Source organism: Engystomops pustulosus, chromosome 2, assembly GCF_040894005.1.
Source record: "Engystomops pustulosus chromosome 2, aEngPut4.maternal, whole genome shotgun sequence".
Lineage (NCBI taxonomy): Eukaryota > Metazoa > Chordata > Amphibia > Anura > Leptodactylidae > Engystomops > Engystomops pustulosus.
In genome coordinates this window covers 157,902,600-157,926,046 of record NC_092412.1, presented here as the reverse complement: position 1 = coordinate 157,926,046, position 23,447 = coordinate 157,902,600, and the positions used below count along the sequence as shown (strand labels likewise).

The 23,447-nt window shown below is 39.0% G+C and overlaps 1 protein-coding gene across 1 annotated transcript in view; it reads right to left on the bottom strand.

Annotated features, from left to right (window-relative positions):
- Positions 1-4,172: 4,172 nt before the first annotated feature.
- GUCA1C (guanylate cyclase activator 1C) overlaps positions 4,173-23,447 on the bottom strand; it is a 57,274-nt gene continuing 37,999 nt past the window's right edge. The window contains exons 3-4 of the mRNA XM_072137112.1: positions 7,140-7,227; positions 4,173-5,371 (exon numbers count right to left, since the gene is read on the bottom strand). Coding sequence (XP_071993213.1) covers positions 5,238-5,371; positions 7,140-7,227 — 222 coding nt within the window. The 3' untranslated portion in view covers positions 4,173-5,237. The remainder of the gene's footprint in view (positions 5,372-7,139; positions 7,228-23,447) is intronic.

The following is a 23,447-nucleotide window of genomic DNA, read 5'->3' as shown; positions in this document are numbered from 1 at the left end:
GGCGAAATTCATGCCCTCTCGCGCAGGGAACCCTTTCTAAGAATCTTAGACGACAAAATAGTTCTCAAACTAGATCCCCTCTTCCACCCCAAAGTTGTGTCTGATTTCCACCGTAGACAGGAAATTATTCTTCCCTCTTTTTGTGCTAATCCTAAATCTAAACGTGAAAAAAAGTGGCAGACTTTAGATGTTAGGAGATGTATTTTCTTTTACTTAGAAGCAACAAAAGAGTGGTGTAAAGATTCAAATTTATTAGTCAACTTTGGGGGGAGGAATAGAGGGTTTAAAGCCTCAAAAACGACCTTAGCCAGATGGATAAAATCCACCATCTCTCTCTGCTACAAAACCGCAAACACCTCCCTTCCGGGGGACATTAAAGCCCATTCCACTAGGGCCATGGCAACATCGTGGGCCGAAAAAAGGGGTGCATCTCTGGACCAGATATGCCGGGCAGCAACGTGGTCAAGTTCCTCGACCTTTGCAAAGCACTACCGTTTGTATATTGCCTCCCAGGAGGACCTGGCGTTCGGCTAGAAAATCCTGCAGGCGGTGGTCCCTCCCAAATAATGGGGTAATCTGGTAAGTCTCCAGGTGGGGGCCGTCATGGAACGTGGTGGAAATATGGAATTAGACTTACCGGTAATTCGGTTTCCACTAGTGACCATGACGGCCCCCCATTTTTTCCCTCCCTTTCCTCCTTCTTGGAGATGGTTCTATGTAAATTTTTTGCACTTGCATCCTTCCAGGTGGTACTTTGGTAGACACTGGTGTTGGGTGCTAGGGAGGAGCTTTTAATCTCTTGCACTTTCTGTCCCTACAGGATATAGGAGCAACCTCCAGGTGGAGGCCGTCATGGTCACTAGTGGAAACCGAATTACCGGTAAGTCTATTATTCCATATTTTCTCCAATTTTTAGATCCGCAAAGTGAACCCCGTAAAAAACAACCTCAAAAAACTCTCTCAAAAAAGATGATTTTTTTATTAATGCCCTTTAAAAAATCCTCTAAAAAGTGATTTTAAAAAGTTACACAATCTAAAATAAGACCTCTAAAAAGTGATTTTAAAAAGTTACACAATCTAAAATAAGACCACTAAAAAGAACAATCATTCTCACAAAAAATAAACCCTTAAACAGATTTGTGAGGTGAAAAATAAAAAAGTTATGCATATGAAATACGGTGATGCTAAAATTAACAACAATTTTGCCAAATTACTTTTTATTCAGTAAAAATGGGAAAAAATAAAAAAATATATATAAATGAAGTATTTTCATAATCGTGGCGACCCATAGAATAAAAATAATATACTATTTTTATGGTATGGTTAACGACCAAAAAAAAAACACATTAAAATTTTCCTAAAAATTGATGATTTTCATTTCCTCCACCAACAAAAAGTTAATTAAATCTCCCCAATTAGCTATAGATGCCCCAAAATTACGTACCAGAAAAGTGCATCTCATGTGGTAAAAGGAATAATCCCCCATAGGTGCACATTAAAAAAAAAAAAAAAATTAAAGCCTGTACAATGTGACAATGCAAATCTGCTCTGCATGGCGAAATTGGGTATCAAACTTTGTGGAGCCTTTTTCATTTAATTTATTGCAAATGTTTAATTTTCCACCCAAAATGAGTGTATTGTGAAAAAATATTACAATTTGCAGACTGCTCCTCCATTTTGTTTTAACCCCTATAAAACACATAAAGGGTTAACAAACTTCTTAAAAGTGTTTTTTCATACGTTGAGGGGTGTAGTTTCCACGATGGGGTAATTTATGAGTCTCGCTATTATTTAGGCCCCTCAGTGTCAATTAGAAGTTGAGTAGGTCCATCTAAATACGGGTTTTGGTGATTTTACAAAAAATGTGAAAAATGAATTCTGAGCCTCATAACATTCTAGTAAAATATGTGGAATCTTAAAAAAACATGCCAACATAAAGCAGACATTTGGGAAATGTAAGTTATGAATTTATTTGGGTGCTTTGACGATCTGCATCAAAAGTAGAGAATTTAGAACGTTGAAAATAAAGAATTCTTCCAAATTTTTGCCAAATTGTTTTTTTTCATAACTAAACGCAAAAAATTTCATCCAAATTTTTAAACTAATTTGAAGTACAATCTCAAAATCCCCTGGATATCTCATAGCGTTCCCACGCTATAACCACTTATAGTGACACAGGCCAGATTTGAAAAATGGGTCCACGTCCTTTAGGCCAAAAGAGACTGGGTTAAAGTCGAGTCAACAGATTTTTCCCAGTTTTTTGTATAAAAATTAGGGGCCTCAGCTTATATTAGGGTAGGGTTATACTCGAGTATATACGGAATGTACATTTATTTAATATATATATATATATATATATATATATATATATATATATATATATACCGTATATTCCGCCGTATAAGACGACGTGGTGTATAAGACGACCCCCCTACTTTCCTGTTAAAATATAGAGTTTAAGATATATTCGCCATATAAGACCACCCCTTTTCCAACGCATACAAAACACCGGTAAAAATTAAAATTATGCCCCCCTCCCAGAAGCCATAATTAATGTCCTGCCCCCCCTCAGTAGCTATAATTAATGTCCTGCCCCCCCCCCCAATAGCCATAATTAATGTCCTGCCCCCCAGTAGCTATAATTAATGTCCTGCCCCCCAGTAGCTATAATTAATGTCCTGCCCCCCAGTAGCTATAATTAATGTCCTGCCCCCCAGTAGCTATAATTACTGTCCTGCCCCCCCCAGTAGCTATAATTACTGTCCTGCCCCCCAGTAGCCCTAATTAATGCCCCCCCCAGTAGCTATAATTACTGTCCTGCACTCCCAGTAGCCATAAATAATGTCCCCCACCACCAAACAGGGCCCTATATATTTAAGCTAAATAAAAAACATAATTCTTACCTTATCCCGCTCCTCTTCGTGCTGCCTCTCATCAGGGGATCCGGCGCAGGCGACGGCTGATGACGCATCTGCAGGTAAGGTGCCGGGTCATAGACCTCAGCAGATGTGTCACATAGCCTGCGTCAGCGAAAGCGATGGGTGTCGACTGCGGGTAAGTAGTGTGAGGTGGGTGGGACGGGGCGGAACGTGGGCCCGTTCTAATTTTGAATTATGACAGCTCCGGACCCTCCCTGATCCAGCGCACGGACCAGATGCAGAACAGTCCGTACGCTTTAACAGGCAAGCCCGCGGCTGTCACAATTCAAAACATCTGCCCGCTGTGCTGCGCCGAGTTATCAGCGCAGCGCAGGGGTCAGGTGGGGGCCTCTGACTGATCGGCAGTGGAGCTTCGCTGGATCGCGGGAAAGGTGAGAAACATTACCGGCGTATAAGACGACCCCAGACCAGACAGAAGATTTTTCAGTCTACAAAAGTCGTCTTATACGCCGGAATATACGGAATGTATATTTTACGCCAAGGGGCTGCAGGGGCATTTCATCAGTAGGGGGGGGGGGGGGGGGGCTAGTGGCATTTCATAAGAGGGGGGCTGGCTGCATGGGGCATTTTTTTTTTGGGGGGGGGGGGTTGGAAAAAGATTTTCACTTACACAAGCCAATGTAAATACTTTCTATAAAACACCTGTGGTGGTAAAAAGCTCAATATAACCCTTGATAAATTATCTGAGTGGTGAAGTTTCCAAAATAGGATCATTTATAGGGGCGTTCACTGTTCTGTTACCTCGGGAACTTTTCAAATGCGTAATGGCATCTGAAAACAAGGTAATCAAAATCTGTTCTCTAAAAGCTCAATGGTGTAGACCCTGGAGAGGTGGGGAATCCCTCTTGTCAAGTGCCATTGTGGAAGTTATGGAAAATCCAATTACCAGTATGAGTAATTTTCATCTTCTTCCCAAACTGGTTTTAGCCTGCAAAATAAGCAAAACATGAGAAACTATATAAATTGAGTATCTGATGTCTTAAAGGACATCTACCACCAGGGTCAAGGGTTGTAAACAAAGCACACTGACATATCGGTGTGTGCATCCTCTGGTAGGATCTGCTCTTCTAAGTTTACCACTTGGTTTATCATGCCTGATATTGATGGTAGATTTCCCGTAAGGTCCTCTAAGGGGCCTTTAAATAGTTTCAAACTAATGACACTTATGCTACAAGTTAACAATACTAACCAGGGTATGAAAAATAATACAGAACAAGTGTTTATGATATCAATGTGACTTTATTAGTGTAGAGGTAATGTAAACAACAGTAGAGAGCATTTATATTATGTAAGGTAACAGGTATTTAGAAATGGATGTTTGCTTCAGGGAAGCACATGTTAGCTAAGTTTAATACATTTCCCTACACGGGCAGTTAACACAGACAGGAAAATCGGCTTCTATTAGCTATATAGCATTTGTCTGGATAAGGTGTTAATCCAAAGCTCAGAAGATTACATAAACACAGCTATAATGATTGCAGTCATGGCATTGACCTTTATTACCCGTACATATAGTACTATCTAAATGTTGAGATTATTGAACTCTGATTAAGTGAATGTAAGCATATGATAACAATGTATTAATCATACATAAGCATTATGTGCTTGCCCTTGCCTGTTATTTTCTGCAGTAGGAATTTGTTTATACAGTTTTTTAACTATACACTCACATCCCTAAATGCATCAAACAAAAACAAACATTTCTGCAACCAGTTTCCTAAAGCATGTAAACCTTCATTATATTTTTAAGTGAAGAGAAAGATGAACATTTGTATTATCAATGTTGGAGAAATGGCAATAATCTGCAACATTCATTATTAATGTTAATGTATTAAAATTGTAAGATTAAGTTAGAATTATGACCTCATCAAATAATGACTGAATGAGCCTGAAAGTTGAGAAATGTTATTCAGCCAATTTAAACAGTAGTTACTTACATTGAAAGGTCAGACAGTATCTTCTCTATTCTAGTCTAATCCTGATTGAAGTCAATCTCCTTCTAAAGTCATTTAAACTTGGTTTAAATCAATGAATAGCAGTGAGATTACTTTTTCCTGGCTAGCACACACTAGTATGGGTTTGTTAGATTACATAATATAAATCTTCCTTCAAGGCAATGTGCAAAGTGCATAACGCTTATGTATTTAAATGCAGGTCTTCTGATTCAGAGCAGCTCAGAGTAAGCAACCACCATCATCCTTTAAAAAAAATCACCAAGCAATTTATGCATAAAGCCCCAGAATGCAAGACTTGCAGAAAGACCGTTACATACAAAGATCCTAATTTTTAACTTTCCATTTACGGGATACTTCTTCTTCTTCCATTCTGAATAGTTTTTAACACATTAGAAAGATCAAAACTTTTTGAAATTGTTTCAAAGAGCTCTGTGTCCTTTTCAATTCCACTGATAAACTCATCTAATGTCAGTTCTCCTAGAAAGTAAAAGAACAGTAGAATGCAGTTATTGTACTGATAAAGAAAGTGCAGTTTATATGTAAATACCAACCTTACTACAAAAAGCCTTATACAGCTCTTACTCAGTGCTTAGGGGAGTGGTAGTGGAGCAATTGAATGCAAAGAATCTTACACCACAGCAGTTTGAGGGCACTTCCCAAGTCAGGGCCAAGAAAAGGCATTGCACCCCCTCCACCTGCTGCCTGAAAAATTGTAACAAAAATGCAGCAGACGCAAGAACGATCCTGAGGGAAAAATTAATTGGTCCCCACCATTAAACATCCAAAAGAATGAACTCTAAGTGGCCAACTGCTATGGGACCATCTACAACAAGGTCTCCTAGCAGTAAATATAAATATATACTCACCGGCCACTTTATTAGGTACACCTGTCCAACTGCTCGTTAACACTTAATTTCTAATCAGCCAATCACATGGCGGCAACTCAGTGCATTTAGGCATGTAGACATGGTTAAGACAATCTCCTGCAGTTCAAACCGAGCATCAGTATGGGGAAGAAAGGTGATTTGAGTGCCTTTGAACATGGCATGGTTGTTGGTGCCAGAAGGGCTGGTCTGAGTATTTCAGAAACTGCTGATCTACTGAGATTTTCAAGCACAACCATCTCTAGGGTTTACAGAGAATGGTCCGGAAAAGAAAAAACATCCAGTGAGCGGCAGTTCTGTGGGCGGAAGTGCCTTGTTGATGCCAGAGGTCAGAGGAGAATGGGCAGACTGGTTCGAGCTGATAGAAAGGCAACAGTGACTCAAATTGCCACCCGTTACAACCAAGGTAGGCAGAAGAGCATCTCTGAACGCACAGTACGTCAAACTTTGAGGCAGAAGGGCTACAGCAGCAGAAGACCACACCGGGTGGCACTCCTTTCAGCTAAGAACAGGAAACTGAGGCTACAATTTGCACAAGCTCATCGAGATTGGACAGTAGAAGTTTGGAAAAACGTTGCCTGGTCTGATGAGTCTCGATTTCTGCTGCGACATTCGGATGGTAGGGTCAGAATTTGGCGTCAACAACATGAAAGCATGGATCCATCCTGCCTTGTATCAACGGTTCAGGCTGGTGGTGGTGGTGTCATGGTGTGGGGAATATTTTCTTGGCACTCTTTGAGCCCCTTGGTACCAATTGAGCATCGTTGCAACGCCACAGCCTACCTGAGTATTGTTGCTGACCATGTCCATCCCTTTATGACCACAATGTACCCAACATCTGATGGCTACTTTCAGCAGGATAATGCGCCATGTCATAAAGCTGGAATCATCTCAGACTGGTTTCTTGAACATGACAATGAGTTCACTGTACTCAAATGGCCTCCACAGTCACCAGATCTCAATCCAATAGAGCATCTTTGGGATGTGGTGGAACGGGAGATTCGCATCATGGATGTGCAGCCGACAAATCTGCGGCAACTGTGTGATGCCATCATGTCAATATGGACCAAAATCTCTGAGGAATGCTTCCAGCACCTTGTTGAATTTATGCCACGAAGAATTGAGGCAGTTCTGAAGGTAAAAGGGGGTCCAACAAGTTACTAGCATGGTGTACCTAATAAAGTGGCCGGTGAGTGTATATCTGCAATGAATGTAGCAAACACATACATTCTAACAATGAATAAACCAAACACATAGATGTCTATGCTACACACATATTTACCAGAAATAAATAAACAACACACATAAAAATATCTTGACCGTGTAAATATTTATCAAAAATTAATATTCTACAAACATACCGTCTCCATTTACATCAATTTTTTGGAATACCATTGCTGTGAATTCCTCAGGACTGATTCCATGGTGACCATTTATAGCTTGAACTGCCTAAGAAAAAAAACATGAGGACAAAAATGTAATTGGTTGAATTAGGTCCATGCATATCTAATGATTTTTCTGTCTTGATAGACATTATGTTACATAATTTTACCCATACATTCAACAGTGTAAAAATAAATAAACAATGCTGAAGTAACATTCTGTAACATTAATCCAAATTCTTAAAAAATAAAATAAAAAAAGAAGCAGGTTACTCTTGGAATCTAGCAATAGTATTTTGTAGCTTAAATAGCTACTATCCCTATGGGAGGAGTCAGGTTCGGGTGGGTCTCGGTTTTCCAGGATCCCGCTTTGTTTTTCGGTTCAAGCATCTGCCATTCCATGCGTGGTGGTAGAGCTGGGATGCAGGGGACAGAGGTTCAGCCTGAGATGTTAATCATTGGTAGTTCCAAAGTCACAAGGAAGTGTGGGAGATCACCCAGCGTACGGAATGTTGGTGTATTCCATCCTTGCATGCCATCAGCTGTAAGGGATAACCCCAGTGGCATATGATATTTTTATCTCGTAAAGTGGCTAGAACAGAGCTTTCCGCAGTTGACGTGTGCGTCTAGCAAGTTAAGGGTGGATGGTGAGTGGCCTACCTTTTAATGACCAGGGTTCGATCTCTATTTGGATGATCATTGGGCTTAAAGAAAAGGGATGAAAAGAATTCCGAAGTCAATCATTCCAACTGCTGTGGCTCCACCTCTTCAATGAACCCCTAAATCTGTAGATTACTTAGTCTGTGATGATTTTCAATTTGCTGGGAGGAAAGGTGGCTTCGGATGAAGTTGAAAAGTCTTGCTAGAAGCCAGAGTCAATGGTGGAACAGGCTGGTCAGCAGTGTGTTCTGGGCATGATGCAGGCTGTGCACGTGTCATACTTAGAGCTGGAGTGGCGGCAGCGGAGGAGTGCAGAGTATCCATATTCTGGGTGATGGAGCCCTGGACCGCTTACAGCAGGGTCTGTTTTCTAGTCCCCTCTTTCCTGGGACCCATCAAGGCAAATTCGGGTACAAATATGTCCTGTGACTGGTGCCAATAGTGAGGTGGGTGCCGGAGCTAGGCTAAAACGATGATTCACGCAGCCATTGCTATACCATGCACCTTTTTCTACATTGGAAAGGCTTTAAATAATGTATTGTAATTTTGAAGGTTTATACACTTGACTGCCTATAATCAGGGACAACTCATACAATTACAGTACATGCAACCCTGAAATCAAAGGTGCCCCACACAGTGATGGAATGTAGCTGATTGGTTGTTTAAAAAAAAACAAAAAACTAAAGAAAAAACAATATCTGGGTTTGGAATCAGGAAGAATTTGGATTCTGTCCATATGCCTCTGAAAGCTTTAAAATGCATCAGTATCCTTTGCCCAGCAATACAGTTGAAACTTATGGCCAAGCTGGAAGAAATAGACCTATAATCGAGACCCCTGATAACTTTGATTAGGGGCCCGAAATGTCCAATGCACCATTATCTATATGAATATATTTGTAACAACGAATTTGAAGAAATAATTTTTTTGCTAGATTATATATGTAAACTCCGTGAACACAAATAGGAAAAGATACTTGTTTTGTGTATCTGTTTGATCGTAATGTCATGCTTGTAATGTCATGTGTGTTTTCTGTGCAGTCATTTTAAAGAAAACCTACCATCAAAATGAAGCATGATAAACCAGGGACACTTGTTCATAGATCTAGGCACCATGAAGGTGGTAATATTCTAATAATGGCTATCCATGTCCTTCTCCCTTCTAAAGTCAACTTTTAAAATTATGAGAATGAGTTGGTAATGCTCTGGAAGGGGGAGAGAGGGGGGTTACCAGAGCCCCTCTGTGACGAAGCTTTACAGGTTGATATACTGTACAGGGGGAGGTTGAGACATGCTTCTGCACCTTTTAACAACCTACGAAGCTGCAGCACGGATGGGCTCTGGTAACTTCCCCCCAGAATCTTTCTGGCTCATTAGCATAATTGTAAAAGTTGATTTTATAAGGAAGTAGACCATGGATAACAAATACAATAAGATTACCATAGTCACAGTGGCTGGATCTATGAGCAAGTGTCACTGGTTTGTCATGCTTAATTTTGATGGAAAGATTTCCTTTAAGGGGACATAACGCTTGCAATGTTATGTTCAAGATGAAAATCACATCTGACTGCATTGTATTTCAAACAGTTTCTGACCACTTGCCTTTTGTTACCTATTCTCCTGTCCATTGAGGTGTGTAAAAACATACATAAACAGCAGCACCAAGGTGTATAAGCCATCATTTTAGAAAGTGTGAAATCACACTCTTCACTTTACAAATGCAGATATTTTTAAGATCAACAGGGAATCTGGGACAGTTGGCAGCTTTTTTATATACATATTCAATGTGTAAAACATACTTATTTGAATTATTCATCAGGTGTTTTCAACTGTCTGTGCCATCTGTTACGGTCAATTTGCATTAAAGTGAACATGTATAGGTATTTTTTTTATGAAAGTTGGATCTCCTGTTTGCAGTTCTATCTTAGAAAATAATTTACAACATAATTATGACAGAAACATATGGAATATCTACTTATCTGGGATAAGTGGACAGTCACCCATAGGGGCACATCTACTTACCCGGTCCTGTCGCGATCCCCGCTGTGAATTCTCCGATGATCTTGGCTTCCGGTGCGATTCACTAAGATCGTGCGCCTGATATTCTGCATGTGTCGCTTCCCCGCTCAGGTCCACCAGAGTTCACCTTCTTCTTCCCGGGTCATGTTAGTGCATTTTCTTGCAACACAATTTAAATGTTAAATCCTGTGCTCAGTCCGAATCCTTTGGATCATCCAATCACACGCCCCCGGAATTTTGTTGCATGAAAGCCGGCATGATTGCGCCATAATCCGATCACGTGCACCACAATACCCTTTTAAATGCGGCGCAAATTGGTAATCGTCAGAATATCCGATGTTTGTGCGGTCTGCGGACCCTTAGTTATTGTGTCAGCACAACTGTGGGTGTTAGCAGCAGGTTTATGGGCTGAACCGTAGCGCTTTCGGGTGAGCTCAAACTCTGTCACAAACATTGCAGCTCACCACTCATCACTTCTGTCTATACAAAGTTTGATCCGCTTATTAAAAAGTCAGGTCCATATTAATCACTAATTAGAGGGGTTGTCGACTTTCATCAAATAATTGATATTGTGTGTGCAATTTCAATATACTTTCTGTATCAATTCTTAAGTTTTCTAGATCTCTGTTTGCTGTCTTTGTATAGAAAGGTTCTAAATTTACTTGTGTTTTTATTGTAATTTATTGTGTTGTTTGAAGAACAGCTGTAAACCATGGGCATAACTAAAATAGAACAGTGGCGTTATTGGGCCCTGGTGCAAACTTTGGATCAGTTCTCCCATGTACTTAAACTCTCATTTCCACCCCTGTTGCAGACTTTACACTTGAGAATACACATATATGCTACACAGATGCAGCAGATCTAAAAGCTGTAGTGTCCAGCAGCCTCCCTTATTGATATACTTCCCAGAAGCTCTTATTAAAGAAATGTTCATTGTAGCCTCCTTAATGAAACGTCAGTAGAGACCCTCTTAATTAAATGTCAGCAGAAGCCTCCTTAATGAATTGTCAGCATATGCCCCTTTAATGAAATGTTAGCAGAGACCCCCTTACCCCTTCAGCTCTAAGCCATTTCAGTGCTTTAAGACCCGGCCTGATTTTTAAAATTTGCCCTGTGGTTATACCTTTTGAAGTACAATGTGTGACGGGAAGATATTCTCAAAATCCTTTAGATATGTTAAAGCATTACAAAGTAATAGAAACATTTTGTATTTAGTTATGAAAAAAATGGAAATTTGGCAAAGATTTATAAAAATTATTAATTTTCAAAGTGCAAAATTTTCTGCTTTTCAGGCAGATAGCCATAGCACCCAAGTAACTTTATAACTAACATTTCCGGAATGTCTGCTTTATATTGGCATAGGGTTTTATGCATCCTCTCTCTTTTCTAGGTTGTGGGTGCAATTTTTCTCATTTTATGAAAATCGCCAAAACCCTTACTTAGAGGCACCTGCTCAGCTTTAAGTGACTTTGAGAGGCCTAAATAACAGTAAAACCCTGTAAATTGTGCCATTTTAGAAACTATACCCTTGAATGTGTGACAAATCAACTTTCAGAAGTGTGTTAACCCTTTAAATGTTTCACAGGGGTTAAAATGGAGGTGTAATTTACAAAGTATTAAATAGCGAAAAACTCCACAAAGTTTGATGCCCAATTTCTCCCGAGTATGAGGATTGCTCATATCTGTTGGTAAACTGCTGTATAGGTCGTAGAAGGGAAAGAGCGCCATTCAGAGCAGATCAGCATCGTCATATTTTACAGGCTATAAAAAGTTTATTTTTTTTGCAATTTGGACACATGCGGGATTACTTTTTTTGTGAGATCCACTTTTCAGGTACATCATTTTTGGGGGGTTCAATAGCTCTTGGTGGTGGTTAAAACTCATTAAATCTTGTTTATGGTTTTTAGCAATCCTATTCACGGATGTTCACCGTACCATAAAAATAATGTGTTATCTTTATTCTATGGGTCATCATGATTACGGCGATACCCCATTTATGTAGCCTTTTTCTATATTAAGCAGAATATAGAAATAATTTTGCTTAAATTTGCTTGTTTTTGCATCACCATGTAACAATGGGTATATAATTTGTAATTTTTGTTTACAGAGCTGTTTTTGATCACTTTTTATGCGCTTTTATCAGATGTGAAAATGTAATAATTTCATTTCAATTTTTTTACAGCATTCGCCGTGCAGGTTCAGTGACAATTTTATTTTATTGTATGGGTTCTTACTGACGTTTTGATACCCAATATGTTGTGCTTTTTTGGGTGATTTTCACTTTTTTATGTTTTATTTGATTGTTGCATGGGATGGTTCTTCAGGGGGCTTTTTTTAAAGGCACTTTTCTTAAAAAAAAACAAACTTTTTTTCACTGTTTTATTTTGTTCCAGACAAGTTGTTTTTAACTTGGTTTTAAACTGGACTGCATTTTGGAGGGCAGAGATGGTTTTTACATGTAGGGGACCGGATCATGATGTACATGAAGGCAATCAGCACATGGCATGTCATACTAATATATGAGAGGATGTATCACATGGTACACTAGTATGTGATACATCCAGTATGGCCAGTGCTGCGGTGAGAAACCATGTCAGAGAGGCTTTGGAAATGTGCAGTGATTATTTAGTGATTACTCAATGAGACTTTAATGTAGAAGTATCAGTTTTTACTCGAGTATTAAAATTAATTGTTAGAGGACTGTCTACCAGGGCCGGTTCTAGACAAAGTGGGGCCCTGGGCAAAACTAAAAGTGGGGCCCCAAAACTATTTTATGACCAGTCATAAAACAAACTGAAATATGGGAGAATTTAATAGGAGATAGATAATAGGGAGATTGATGGGCAGCACGGTGGCTCAGTGGTTAGCACTACAGCCTTGCAGCACTGGTAAACATCTGCAAAGATGTTTATATGTTCTCTCCATGTTTGCTTGGGTTTCGTCCGGGTCCTCCGGTTTCCTCCCACACTCCAAAACATACTGGTAGGTTGAATAGATTGTGAGCCCCATGGGGACAGGGACTGATTTGGCAAATTCTGTGCAGAGCTGCGTAATCTGTAGGCTCCATTTAAATAATGGAATTATTATTTGTAATTATTATGATAGAAGATAAATATGAAAGATGCTAGAGATTTCTAGATGCAGAATATACAGTAGATTATATATACAGTAGATAGATATGAGAGATAAATACAATAGAAGAGAAATAGAAGATTGACTAATAAATAGACAGAAAAAAAGCGAGATATTTAAATAGACGGATAGATATATAGACAGGAGATAGATCAAAAGCATCTTCACCCCGGAATTCAACCAACAGGTATTAACCCTTTCACCGCCCGGCATTTCTGGATATTTTGTTGCATTATTGGCCAGAACCATTTGTACAGTTTTGACGTTTAAAAATAAAATCGAAATTACAGCAAAAAGAATAAAGTAAACTCCAACAAACCACATATTTTCTGAAAGCAGACACTTGCCCTATTTTCAAAATTGCATTAAAGAGTTTATAGACATTGGTGACTCAAACATTTTATAAAAAATACTTAAAATTTGATGGCAAATAATGTGCTCCAAACAGAAAATATTTACCTTCTCATCTCCTAAATGTAATAGATGGACATGTGTAGAGTTCAAAAAAGTCCCATATTGTTAGTTCACATAAATAAATCTACATAATATTACTAAAACTGTAATAACTAGATGTCTGCTTTTCAGCTAGAAATTTTCCGACAGTCACAACCTGCAAAATATAGCAATAAAATAGAATAATAGAATAATAATAGAATAGGCACTATAAAACCCATATATTTTTTAAAGCAGTTGCCAATTAATATTCAAAATTTCCTCTAAAATATGTACAAATCCAGAATACTTATATAAAGAAAATATACTTTCCTAAAACAGTAAGATGTGAGGAGATCATACATACCCCACATGTGTATATTCACCAAAATATGCAGCAGAGGGAACGTTAAACCCACAGGGGACACCAAATTATTTTTGCAGAAAATTGCTCTGAGCGTCACACAGATCTATCAATGTATCCGAACTTACACAATGGTAACCCAAATAAATAACTATGGGGCACATTTACTAAGGATCCGTGGACCGCATTATGTCAGGTTTCCTGACTTTTTCTGTTTTGCGCTGCATTCAACTGGGGTTTTTGGTGCACGCAATCGGTTTTGGCGCAATTGCGTCGACTTTCATGCAGCACAAATCGGGGGCGTGGCCGTGGGGCAACCCGACTGATTCGGACTAAGCGCGGGATTTAAAATTCAAAATTGTGTCGTCATAACGTCATAACATAGGTATAAATAATGGAGGATGGTGTGAAATAAAAACTTTATTCCAGAACACATGTGTGTATTTGGTGTTACATATAACTTTATGGACATTTTCTGGGTCGCAGTGTTAATATATAATAGCGACATTAGGCAAAGAGGATCGAATGTTCATCGTTTTTTTCGCAAAAAAAATATATCACAAAATAAAAGGCGAGAAGGCGATAAGAGAGAAAGTGTGTTCTTAGATAGTTCTGCATAGAGAAGGGTTAAAAACATGTTGATATTATCCCTTCTCAAATATAAAGTGAATATTTCCATTATCTGTGAGGAGCAGCAGCTCCTGTGTGCAGCAAATTCTCCCTGCAGCCTGATGGCTAAGAATCTGGAGGGGGGGACACACTTCAGGGGGCTGTATCTCTGGCTCTGTGACACATAGAACCTCACTTCTTTTTTCCTATGAAAGAAGAGAGCCTTTTATATGAATCTATATTTGTCTTTCTAAGTGTCAGGAAAACGGAAATATTAACTGTTAAACTGCCGTCGGGAGTGATTTTTTAATATGAAAATGGCACCTGATATTCTCAATTTAACCCCTTCCCGACATTTGACGTACTATTACTGCATGGCGGTGCGTTCCCGCAAAATGCGGTAATAGTACGTCATGCTTCTGGCGCCGGCTCCAGAACGGAGCCCACGCCAGAAGCTGCGGGTGTCGGCTGTATATTATAGCCGACACCCGCCTCTAACACCCGCGATCGGAGATTTCTCCGATCGCGAGTGTTAACCCCTGACACGCCGCGGTCGCGATGACCGCGGCATGCTAGGGGCATTTGAGAAGAATCGCCCCCCCCCCCCCCGCGGCGCTTACCGGGGGGTCCGCTGCTCCGATCGCAGCCCCGGGACTGCCGTTCCCCGGGGCTGCGCGATCCTCTTCTGTGAGCCGGGTCCGTGCCTTCTGGCAGGACCCGGCTGTAACACACTGAGCATGCGCAGCATGCTCAGTGTGTTACATTACACAGTGTAATACATCTGTATTACACTGTGTAATGTGAAGAAGAGCTTGCACAAGTGATCAGTGGATCACTTGTTCAAGCTAACCTGTAAAAGTTAATAAAAAAATGTTAAAAACACTACATAAAATCATTTTTTAATAAAGAGAATTAATTAAATAAAGTTAAAGTCCCCTAAACACAAATATTCCCTATACACATGCAATAAAGTGAAAAAACCACAAAATCGCCAAAAAACCACACATATTTGGTATCGCCGCGTCCGTAATAATCCGTAAAATAACTCAGAAACATTATTGGACCCGCTCGGTGAACACCGTAAAAACAAAACCCGTAAAAAACGCCAAAAATGTACATTTTTCATAAAATCTCTACACAAAAATGTTCTAAAAAGTGATCAAAAAAAGTTATGTGCGCCAAAATGGTACCACTGAAAAGAATAACTCAACTCGTAAAAAATAAGCCCAAAACTAGCTCTGTCAACCAAAAAATATTAAAGTTACGTCTCCGAAAAAATGGCGATGCAAAAACTAATGAGATTTCCTCTATATTAGTTTTTATCCAGTAAAATTGTAAAAATAAATGAAAAACTGCATAAATGAGGTATCACCATAATCGTAATCACCTATAGAATAAAGATAATATAGTATTTTTAGTGTACGGTGTACGACCCCCAAAAAATACGAAAAAAAAGTAAACCAAAATTGACAATTTTCTTTTCACCCATACATTCAAGAGTTAATAAAATCTCTTCAATAAGCTAATGACCCACGAAAATTAATTATTTGTAAAGTGCATCTCATGTCGCAAAAAATAAGCCCTTATATGTCCAAATTGCCAAAAAAATAAAGATTGTATAGCCAATAAAAAGTGACAATGCATAATCTGCTCTGAATGGCGCAGCTTCCCTTCGATGCCCTGGCGTGTGCCCTTACAGCAGGTTACCACCACATATGGGGTATTGTTATACGCCGGAGGGATTGAGTATCAAATTTTGTGGAGCGTTTTGGTATTTTATCCACTGAGAATTTGTACATTTTTTGAAAAACACATTCATTTAGCCAAAAAAGTTTACTTTCAAAATTGTATCCGATTTTGTTTTAACCCCATAGCGCAATAAGACGTACCCTTACGTCTTACTGCGCATGGGGGAGTATGAAGAGGGCTCACGGGCTGAGCCCTCTTCATACTCACCGGGCATTTGCTTCATAATGAAGCAAACGCCCGTCGCTAACACCCACGATCGGTGCTTGCACCGATCGCGGGTGTTAACCCTTTGATCGCCGCCGGCAAAGCTGCCGGCGGCGCGTGGGCGCCGCCATCTTGGCTCCGATCGTCACTCCCCGTGACGTCACCGGGGAGCAGCGATCTGTTGCCATGACAGCCTGGGATCACACAAAGATCCGAGGCTGTCATGATCGAGGCTATCTATTACAATGTGCGATCTGCACATTGTAATAGATGGTATGCAAAATCCCCATATACTGCCATACTGTAGTATGGCAGTATATGGTAGGATCAATCAGACAACCTAGGGTTAAAGTACCCTAGGGAGTCTGAAAAATAGTAAAAAAAAAAAATAAAAAAAAGTAAAAAAAAAAAAATTATATTAAAAAAACATAAAAATTCAAATCACCCCCCTTTCCCTAGAACTGATATAAATATAAATAAACCGTAAAAATCATAAACACATTAGGTATCGCCGCGTCCGAAAATGCCAGACCTATCAAAATATAATAACCGTTTTTCACTGCGCTTTAACCCCGTAGCGGAAAATAGCGCCCGAAGTCGCAAATGGCATTTTTTTGCCATTTTGAAAAATAGAAAAAATTCTATAAAAAGTGATCAAAAGGTGGCACAGTCCTAAAAATAGAAGCATTGAAAACGTCATCAGAAGTCGCAAAAAATTACACCACTCACAGCTCCATACACCAAAGTATGAAAAAGTTATTAGCGCAAGAACACGGCAAAATGAAGAATTTTTTTTCTGTACAGGTTTTAATTTTTGTAAATGTATGAAAACATTATAAAACCTATCCAAATTTGGTATCCTCGTGATCGTATTAACCCAATGAATGAAATAGACCTGTCATTTGGGGCGCACAGTGAAAGCTGTAAAAACCAAGCCCACAAGAAATGGCGCAAATGTGTTTTTTCATCATTTTCACTGCATTTAGAATTTTTTTCCCGCTTCCCAGTACACGGCATGGAATATTTAATACCATCACTACGAAGTGCAATTTGTTACGCAGAAAATAAGCCATCACATAGCTCTGTACATGGAAAAATAAAAAAGTTATAGATTTTTGAAGGTGGGGAGTGAAAAATAAAAACGCAAAAACGAAAAAGGGCCTGGTCCTTAAGGGGTTAACCCCTGTAAAATAATTAAAGGGTTAATAAACTTCATAAAAGTTGTTTTACGTACGTTGAGGGGTGTAGTTTCTATAATGGGGTAATTTATGGGGTTTTACTTTTATTTAGGCCTCTCAAAGTGATTTAAAACCTGAGAAGGTCCCTCAATAGCAGTATTTTGCGTTTTTTATGAAAATGTGAAAAATCGCACCTAACGTTCAAAGGCCCATAACATCCTACAAATATAAGAGTATGCATAAAAAACCATGTCCACATAAATTAGACATTTAGTGAATGTTAGTTATTACGTTTTTTTGCGGTTATGACTATGTATGGAAAAAGTAGAACATTTTGAAGTTTGAAAATCAAGAATTTTTCCAAATTTTCACCAAACATCTGATTTTCTCATAAATAAATGCAACATAAAACACCAAAATTTTTCAACTGACATGAAGTACAAAGCGTCACAAGAAAACAATTTTAAAATCACTTGTATATGTTAAAGCGTTCCGAAGTTATAACCATTTATAGTGACACAGGGCAGATTTGAAAAAATGGGCCGTGTCAGGAAGGTGAAAAGTGGCTTCAGCGTTAAGGGGTTAAACCTGAATATCTCTGGATCCATAGCACCTAGAAACAAAATTCAAGATTAATTTGAAAAAAGAGATTCTCCCCTTTCAGGGGCCCCCGGCCCTTCTGTCTACTTGTGCCAGCCTCCCTTCATTTAACATTATAGTACATTTTGGGCTTAGGGTACAGCTGCTTACAGAAGTTAGAAACTTTACCATTTGTTTTAGGGTTATAATTTGTGAAGTGCCATTATGAATACTATGAGTAACCTGTTTGTGTAACCTTTGCGTATATGTATGTGTATCCTGCGTCTACATAACCTATCTGTATATGTATTTGTCAAATATAACAGCTCAGGAAATCAATGAAACTACTACAACAATGTCCATAAAGCTACAGCATAAAGAGGTTAAAACTTAACTTTTAATTATCGTTAAAAAACTTTAGAATTACCTCTTCAGGCTATAAAAATATTGAACCTACTCACAGAAGCATCACATAGTAATTATCATGCAACTGTAAAGCCCCAAAGCAAATTAGAGCAAGTGAAAAGGAACAGTCTTACCTCATTAGTCAAGTATGGGAGTTAAAGTAAGGGGTCCCTCCAATATTGCACTTATTATCACAGAAGCACCACATAGTAATTAACTTGCGACTGTAATGTCCCAAAGCAAATTAGAACAAGTGAAAAGGAACAGTCTTACCTCGGTAGTCAAGTTTGGGAGTTACAGTAAGAGGTCCCTCCAGTAGGTAGTGGTAGTCACTTTGTATCCCTGGCTCCACAAGGTGTAACTCCCACCCTTACAAGGGCGTTCCCGTTGGTAGCTGTCCCTACCAGATCACACTAGTTGTCCCTAGGTAGATAAGCGTGCCCTGATGCGTTTTATCAATGGGTGACTCTTCAAAGGGCTAAAATAAAGAACATGAGAGGTGGAGGGGGAATTACTCTACATCCTCCATATAGCCAAAGTTCCCTCACCCAATTCACCTAGAGTCATTATAGTCCACTCTAGTGCTCAGTGGAGCTGAGAAATGGCACCTGGGCACAAACTTATACGTGCATGAGGTAGCTGGTCACATCTCCCTGTATTGCTATCACATGACAACCTGTTACCGCCCAAGGATATGGATTGGACCAATAGCGGCGGAGGTATGTGATCCAACAAGCAATAAGGAGGTGACCAATCATAACATTGAGCGTTCCCAAACGCTCATGCAATTAATGAGCATAATGGAGACAATAGTGGGACAAAAACATTATAAAGCGTTGGTGAGTTATTTTCAAACATGCCAATGCCAGTTAATAAAGGAGGTGGTCAGAGGATGTAATTACAACATAGCATAGCAGTTAAGCTCAACCCGCCATGCTATTTACAGTTAACCCTTGATCGAATTATCATATCAGGTACATTAGAAGAGAATGCATATAAATACCACAATATGACTACCAATAATCAACAGCAATTGCCAATATGTAGGACTTCAGATATAAGGAGTATATATGGTCTCACATCTTGCAATTAAAACGATTTGTTTGTTGAGGCCATTTGGTAACACAATATCCAGCATGAAAATCCATTTCAACTGGTCCCAATCCCCCTGCCCTTCTCTGGTATGGTGGTTCCACCAGATCAATAACATTAATTTCAAGAATGGACTTATCCCCTCTATATTCTGCATTGACATGTCGTGGTAAGGGGGATATCTTTTTCATTTGTGATGAAACTGACAGAAGGTTTTGTCAATATATTCCAATCAGATGATCTTATAGATGATCCCAATGGACTTACAATTGATAAATTTCCATATTGTATAAGTCCAACCTGTATTGTTACCTTTAAGGGTCTTGCCTATTTCTATATAGGGGCATATGATGCAACCACTGCACCTATAGCATCCTATCACCCTGCAGTCCAAACAAGTGCCTGGTGGTCTTGGAGGTGTAAAATGACTGTAAACCAGACGATCCCTAAGTAATCATCCTTGTCTAAATGAAATCAGTGAGACATCACTATCCATCTTTAGGATCAGCCAGTACTTATTGAGAACCTTCCTCTCTGGTTCAGCCCCATAATCTTTGGGACACAGGGACACAGTTTTTTCACTCATTTCTCGCTCTCGACCTTCAAAAATCCATAACTTTTTCGGTTTTTCCGTGTACATAGCTATGAGAGAGCTGACTTTTTTGTGTAACAACTTTTACTTCTCAGTGATGCTATTTATTATTCCATGCAGTGTACTGGGAAGCTGGAAAAGAATTCCAAATGTCGTAAAATTGTCGAAAAACACTTCTTGTGGGCTCAATTTTTTACACCTACACTGTGCCCTCCAAATAACACCTCTGCTTTATTCTTTGGCTCAATATGATCATGGTGATATTAAATTTATATAGGATTTATTGTGTTTAATACACTTTCAAAAATTAAACAAATGTGTTCGATAAAGTAACATTTCTGATATTTGGTGGCAATTTTCCATTGTGGGGTTCACCGCAGGCAATAACCGATTATATTATATTTTGATCGATCAGGCATTTTGAGACGTGGCTATACCAAACGTGTTTGTGATTTTTACTGTTTTTCACTTATTATATCGGTTCTAGGGAAAGGGGGTGATTTTAATTTTTTTGTTTTTTTACATTTTTATTTTTTGTAACTTTTTAAACTATTTTTTTTAGATGCTCTAAAGTATGCTTTAGACGCCCTAGATGGTCTGATCATTCCTACCATATACTGGCCAATGAGCCATTGTAACGAATCTGCATAAACCAGACAGCCTCGGGTCTGTTTAAGGGAAGGGCCTTTTGGAGAGCGATGATTGGAACCAAGATGGTGGCGCCCACAATAATACCTGCAATCGGTGCTGGCACATACAGCCTCCACACCTCTGCACCGTACATGTATGGCGCAGAGCCTGAACATGTTAAATTCAATGCCCTCTTAAAAGGGAGTACAATTGGCTACTGAAATTCTGTAACATTAGGATGTCCTTTTTGGAGAATTGGCCAGTGTCTTCTAATTTATGAATGCGGTATGCGAAAGGGTGGTGGAAATGTACAAAAGGGATTCAGAACTGAACATTTTGCTTGGGGCATTGTTGGCGTGATTTCTAGTGGGATAAGGTGTTATGTTTAGTTAAATTTAGTTTGCATATCTCCAAGTCTGGTATCTAGTAGTTCTGGTTTGCTGACAATACGTTCAAACATGTGGAATTGGAATTGGGAAAATGGTAATACGTTTTTTGTGGATTCTGGGTGGTTAATTATTACAATAATTATTATAGTCAGTCAGTTTAGTGTATGTCAGACCAGAGTTCCATCCGGTTGCATCCTTTAATAATAAGCTGGTCCAAAAATTGAATTTTGGTAGAGTCATAATGCATTGTAAATTGCAATTATGGTCTGACAGAATTAAGGTATTGTAGAGAATTCATGAGCTCTCCAGGCCTCCTATATGCAAAAAAATGTCATCGATATATCACTTCCAGACTTGGCAGTATTCCACAAATAATGGATGTGGGTAGGCAAAAGAACCCTGAAAGTCGGACATATATGTATTTGCATATGGGGGGGCTGCATTAGAGCCCATTGCCAATTTATTTTTTTGTACGTAAAAAGTATCCTTAAGGATAGTTGTGTGATGTGGGTAATTTTTGAATAGCTGCCATTCCTTGGTCATGTGTTATAGATGTATACAGACTATTGACAACAAAAGATGTTAAAATGGCTTCTGGATGTATTTTATGTATATCCTTAATTATTTTAAGGAATTCCAATGTGTCCAGGAGAAAGTATTTTGTTGTTTTGACCCAAGGTTGAACGATTGTCAGAAAACTAGAACAACTAGATACCAGACTTGAAGATATGCAAACTAAATTTAATAAGAGGAGACACCCACACAACACCTAATACCACTATAAATCACGCCAAAAACACCCCAAACAAAATAATTGTTCCCTCCCTTTCATACATTCCTACCACCCTTTCGTATACCAAATTCATAGAACATTTAGAAGACACTGGCCAATTCTCCAAAAAGGACATCTTAACGTTACAGAATTTCAGCAGCCAATTCTACCCTGTTTTAAGATGGCATTGAGTTTACAAGAAAAACTAGTGAGAGCAGACATTGACACAACCCCTAAACTACCCCAACAAGCTTACTGACACCTAATAAAGGTAATTTCCCTTGTCTCCAATGTTCAGAGAGGAATTTCCTTCACCCGGCCAGTATCAAATTTCCCACCAATCAAAATATTACACCTGTGATTTGGAATTTTGCATTTACCTGATCAAATACCCTTGCAGCCTAGGCTATGTAGGTGAAACACAAAAGGCACAGCACATCTGTGATTGGTTTTCAAAGCATAAATGCAGTATTCGTGTTTCTAATGTTTTACTTTTTATGCCTGCCCATTTCAAAGACAATTGACACTCCTTCAACCAGTCAAAATTTCAAGCTAGAAGCAAGGAAATAGGAAGCAGGGGAGGGGGGGGGTTCAATTTGCATTAGTATGTGAATCATATTGGATACAGACTCTGCAGACACTATATCCGAATGGACTTAATAGAGAGTATAATTTACAGAGTTTTTGCTAACTATTCTACTTATCGTCTGTGGATTCTTAATTTTTCATGTTTTCTTACAGAGATGATAATTACCAATATAACCGCTGGGACACCGTATATCTCCCCACTCCCCATGTGTCATGGATTAATTTTGTATGGTTTTTGTTTTGTCTATTATTTTACATCACTCTCCATTGCTCATGTGTTATCTCTGTTTCCCATGTGCTATTTCTCTCATTTGCCAGTTCATTTTACAAATGTTATTTTATGATTTCTAAGTCTTTTTTCATTGCCCACTTGTCATTTCTGCATGTTTCATTTGATTTTCTTTTCTGCATGTATCAATGTCTTTTTTTAATTTTACGGTTCATGTGGTTACCTGCCAAACTTGTTCTAATTTCCTCCATATGATTAAGCTTATATAGTCTTTTCCCCTTAATATATTATTTATACTCATTAACATGCCACCCTCCATCCCGTCATTGCAACCAATCACATCCTCTATACTTACCTAATATGCTTCAGCCCTACATCATACCTTATCTACAAGTCACTATATACCCCCATCGTGCATGAGCTAGTATGCATTCCAATCATGGAATGCAAGTTTCGTCACTTCCGGTTTTAAACCAGAAGTCCCCACGATAAGATTTATAAACCAGCCTAGCTCACACTGAGGTCAGCTCCCTTTCCCCATGCGTGCCCTTCCCCAATTGTGCTGTATGCAATCCTTCCTGGTAAGCTATTTTGCCTTTTTCTCTTTTTCCGATATTGACAATGTCCTTCATGAATCAAGGGATATTATTGATCACTACTTTGTTCG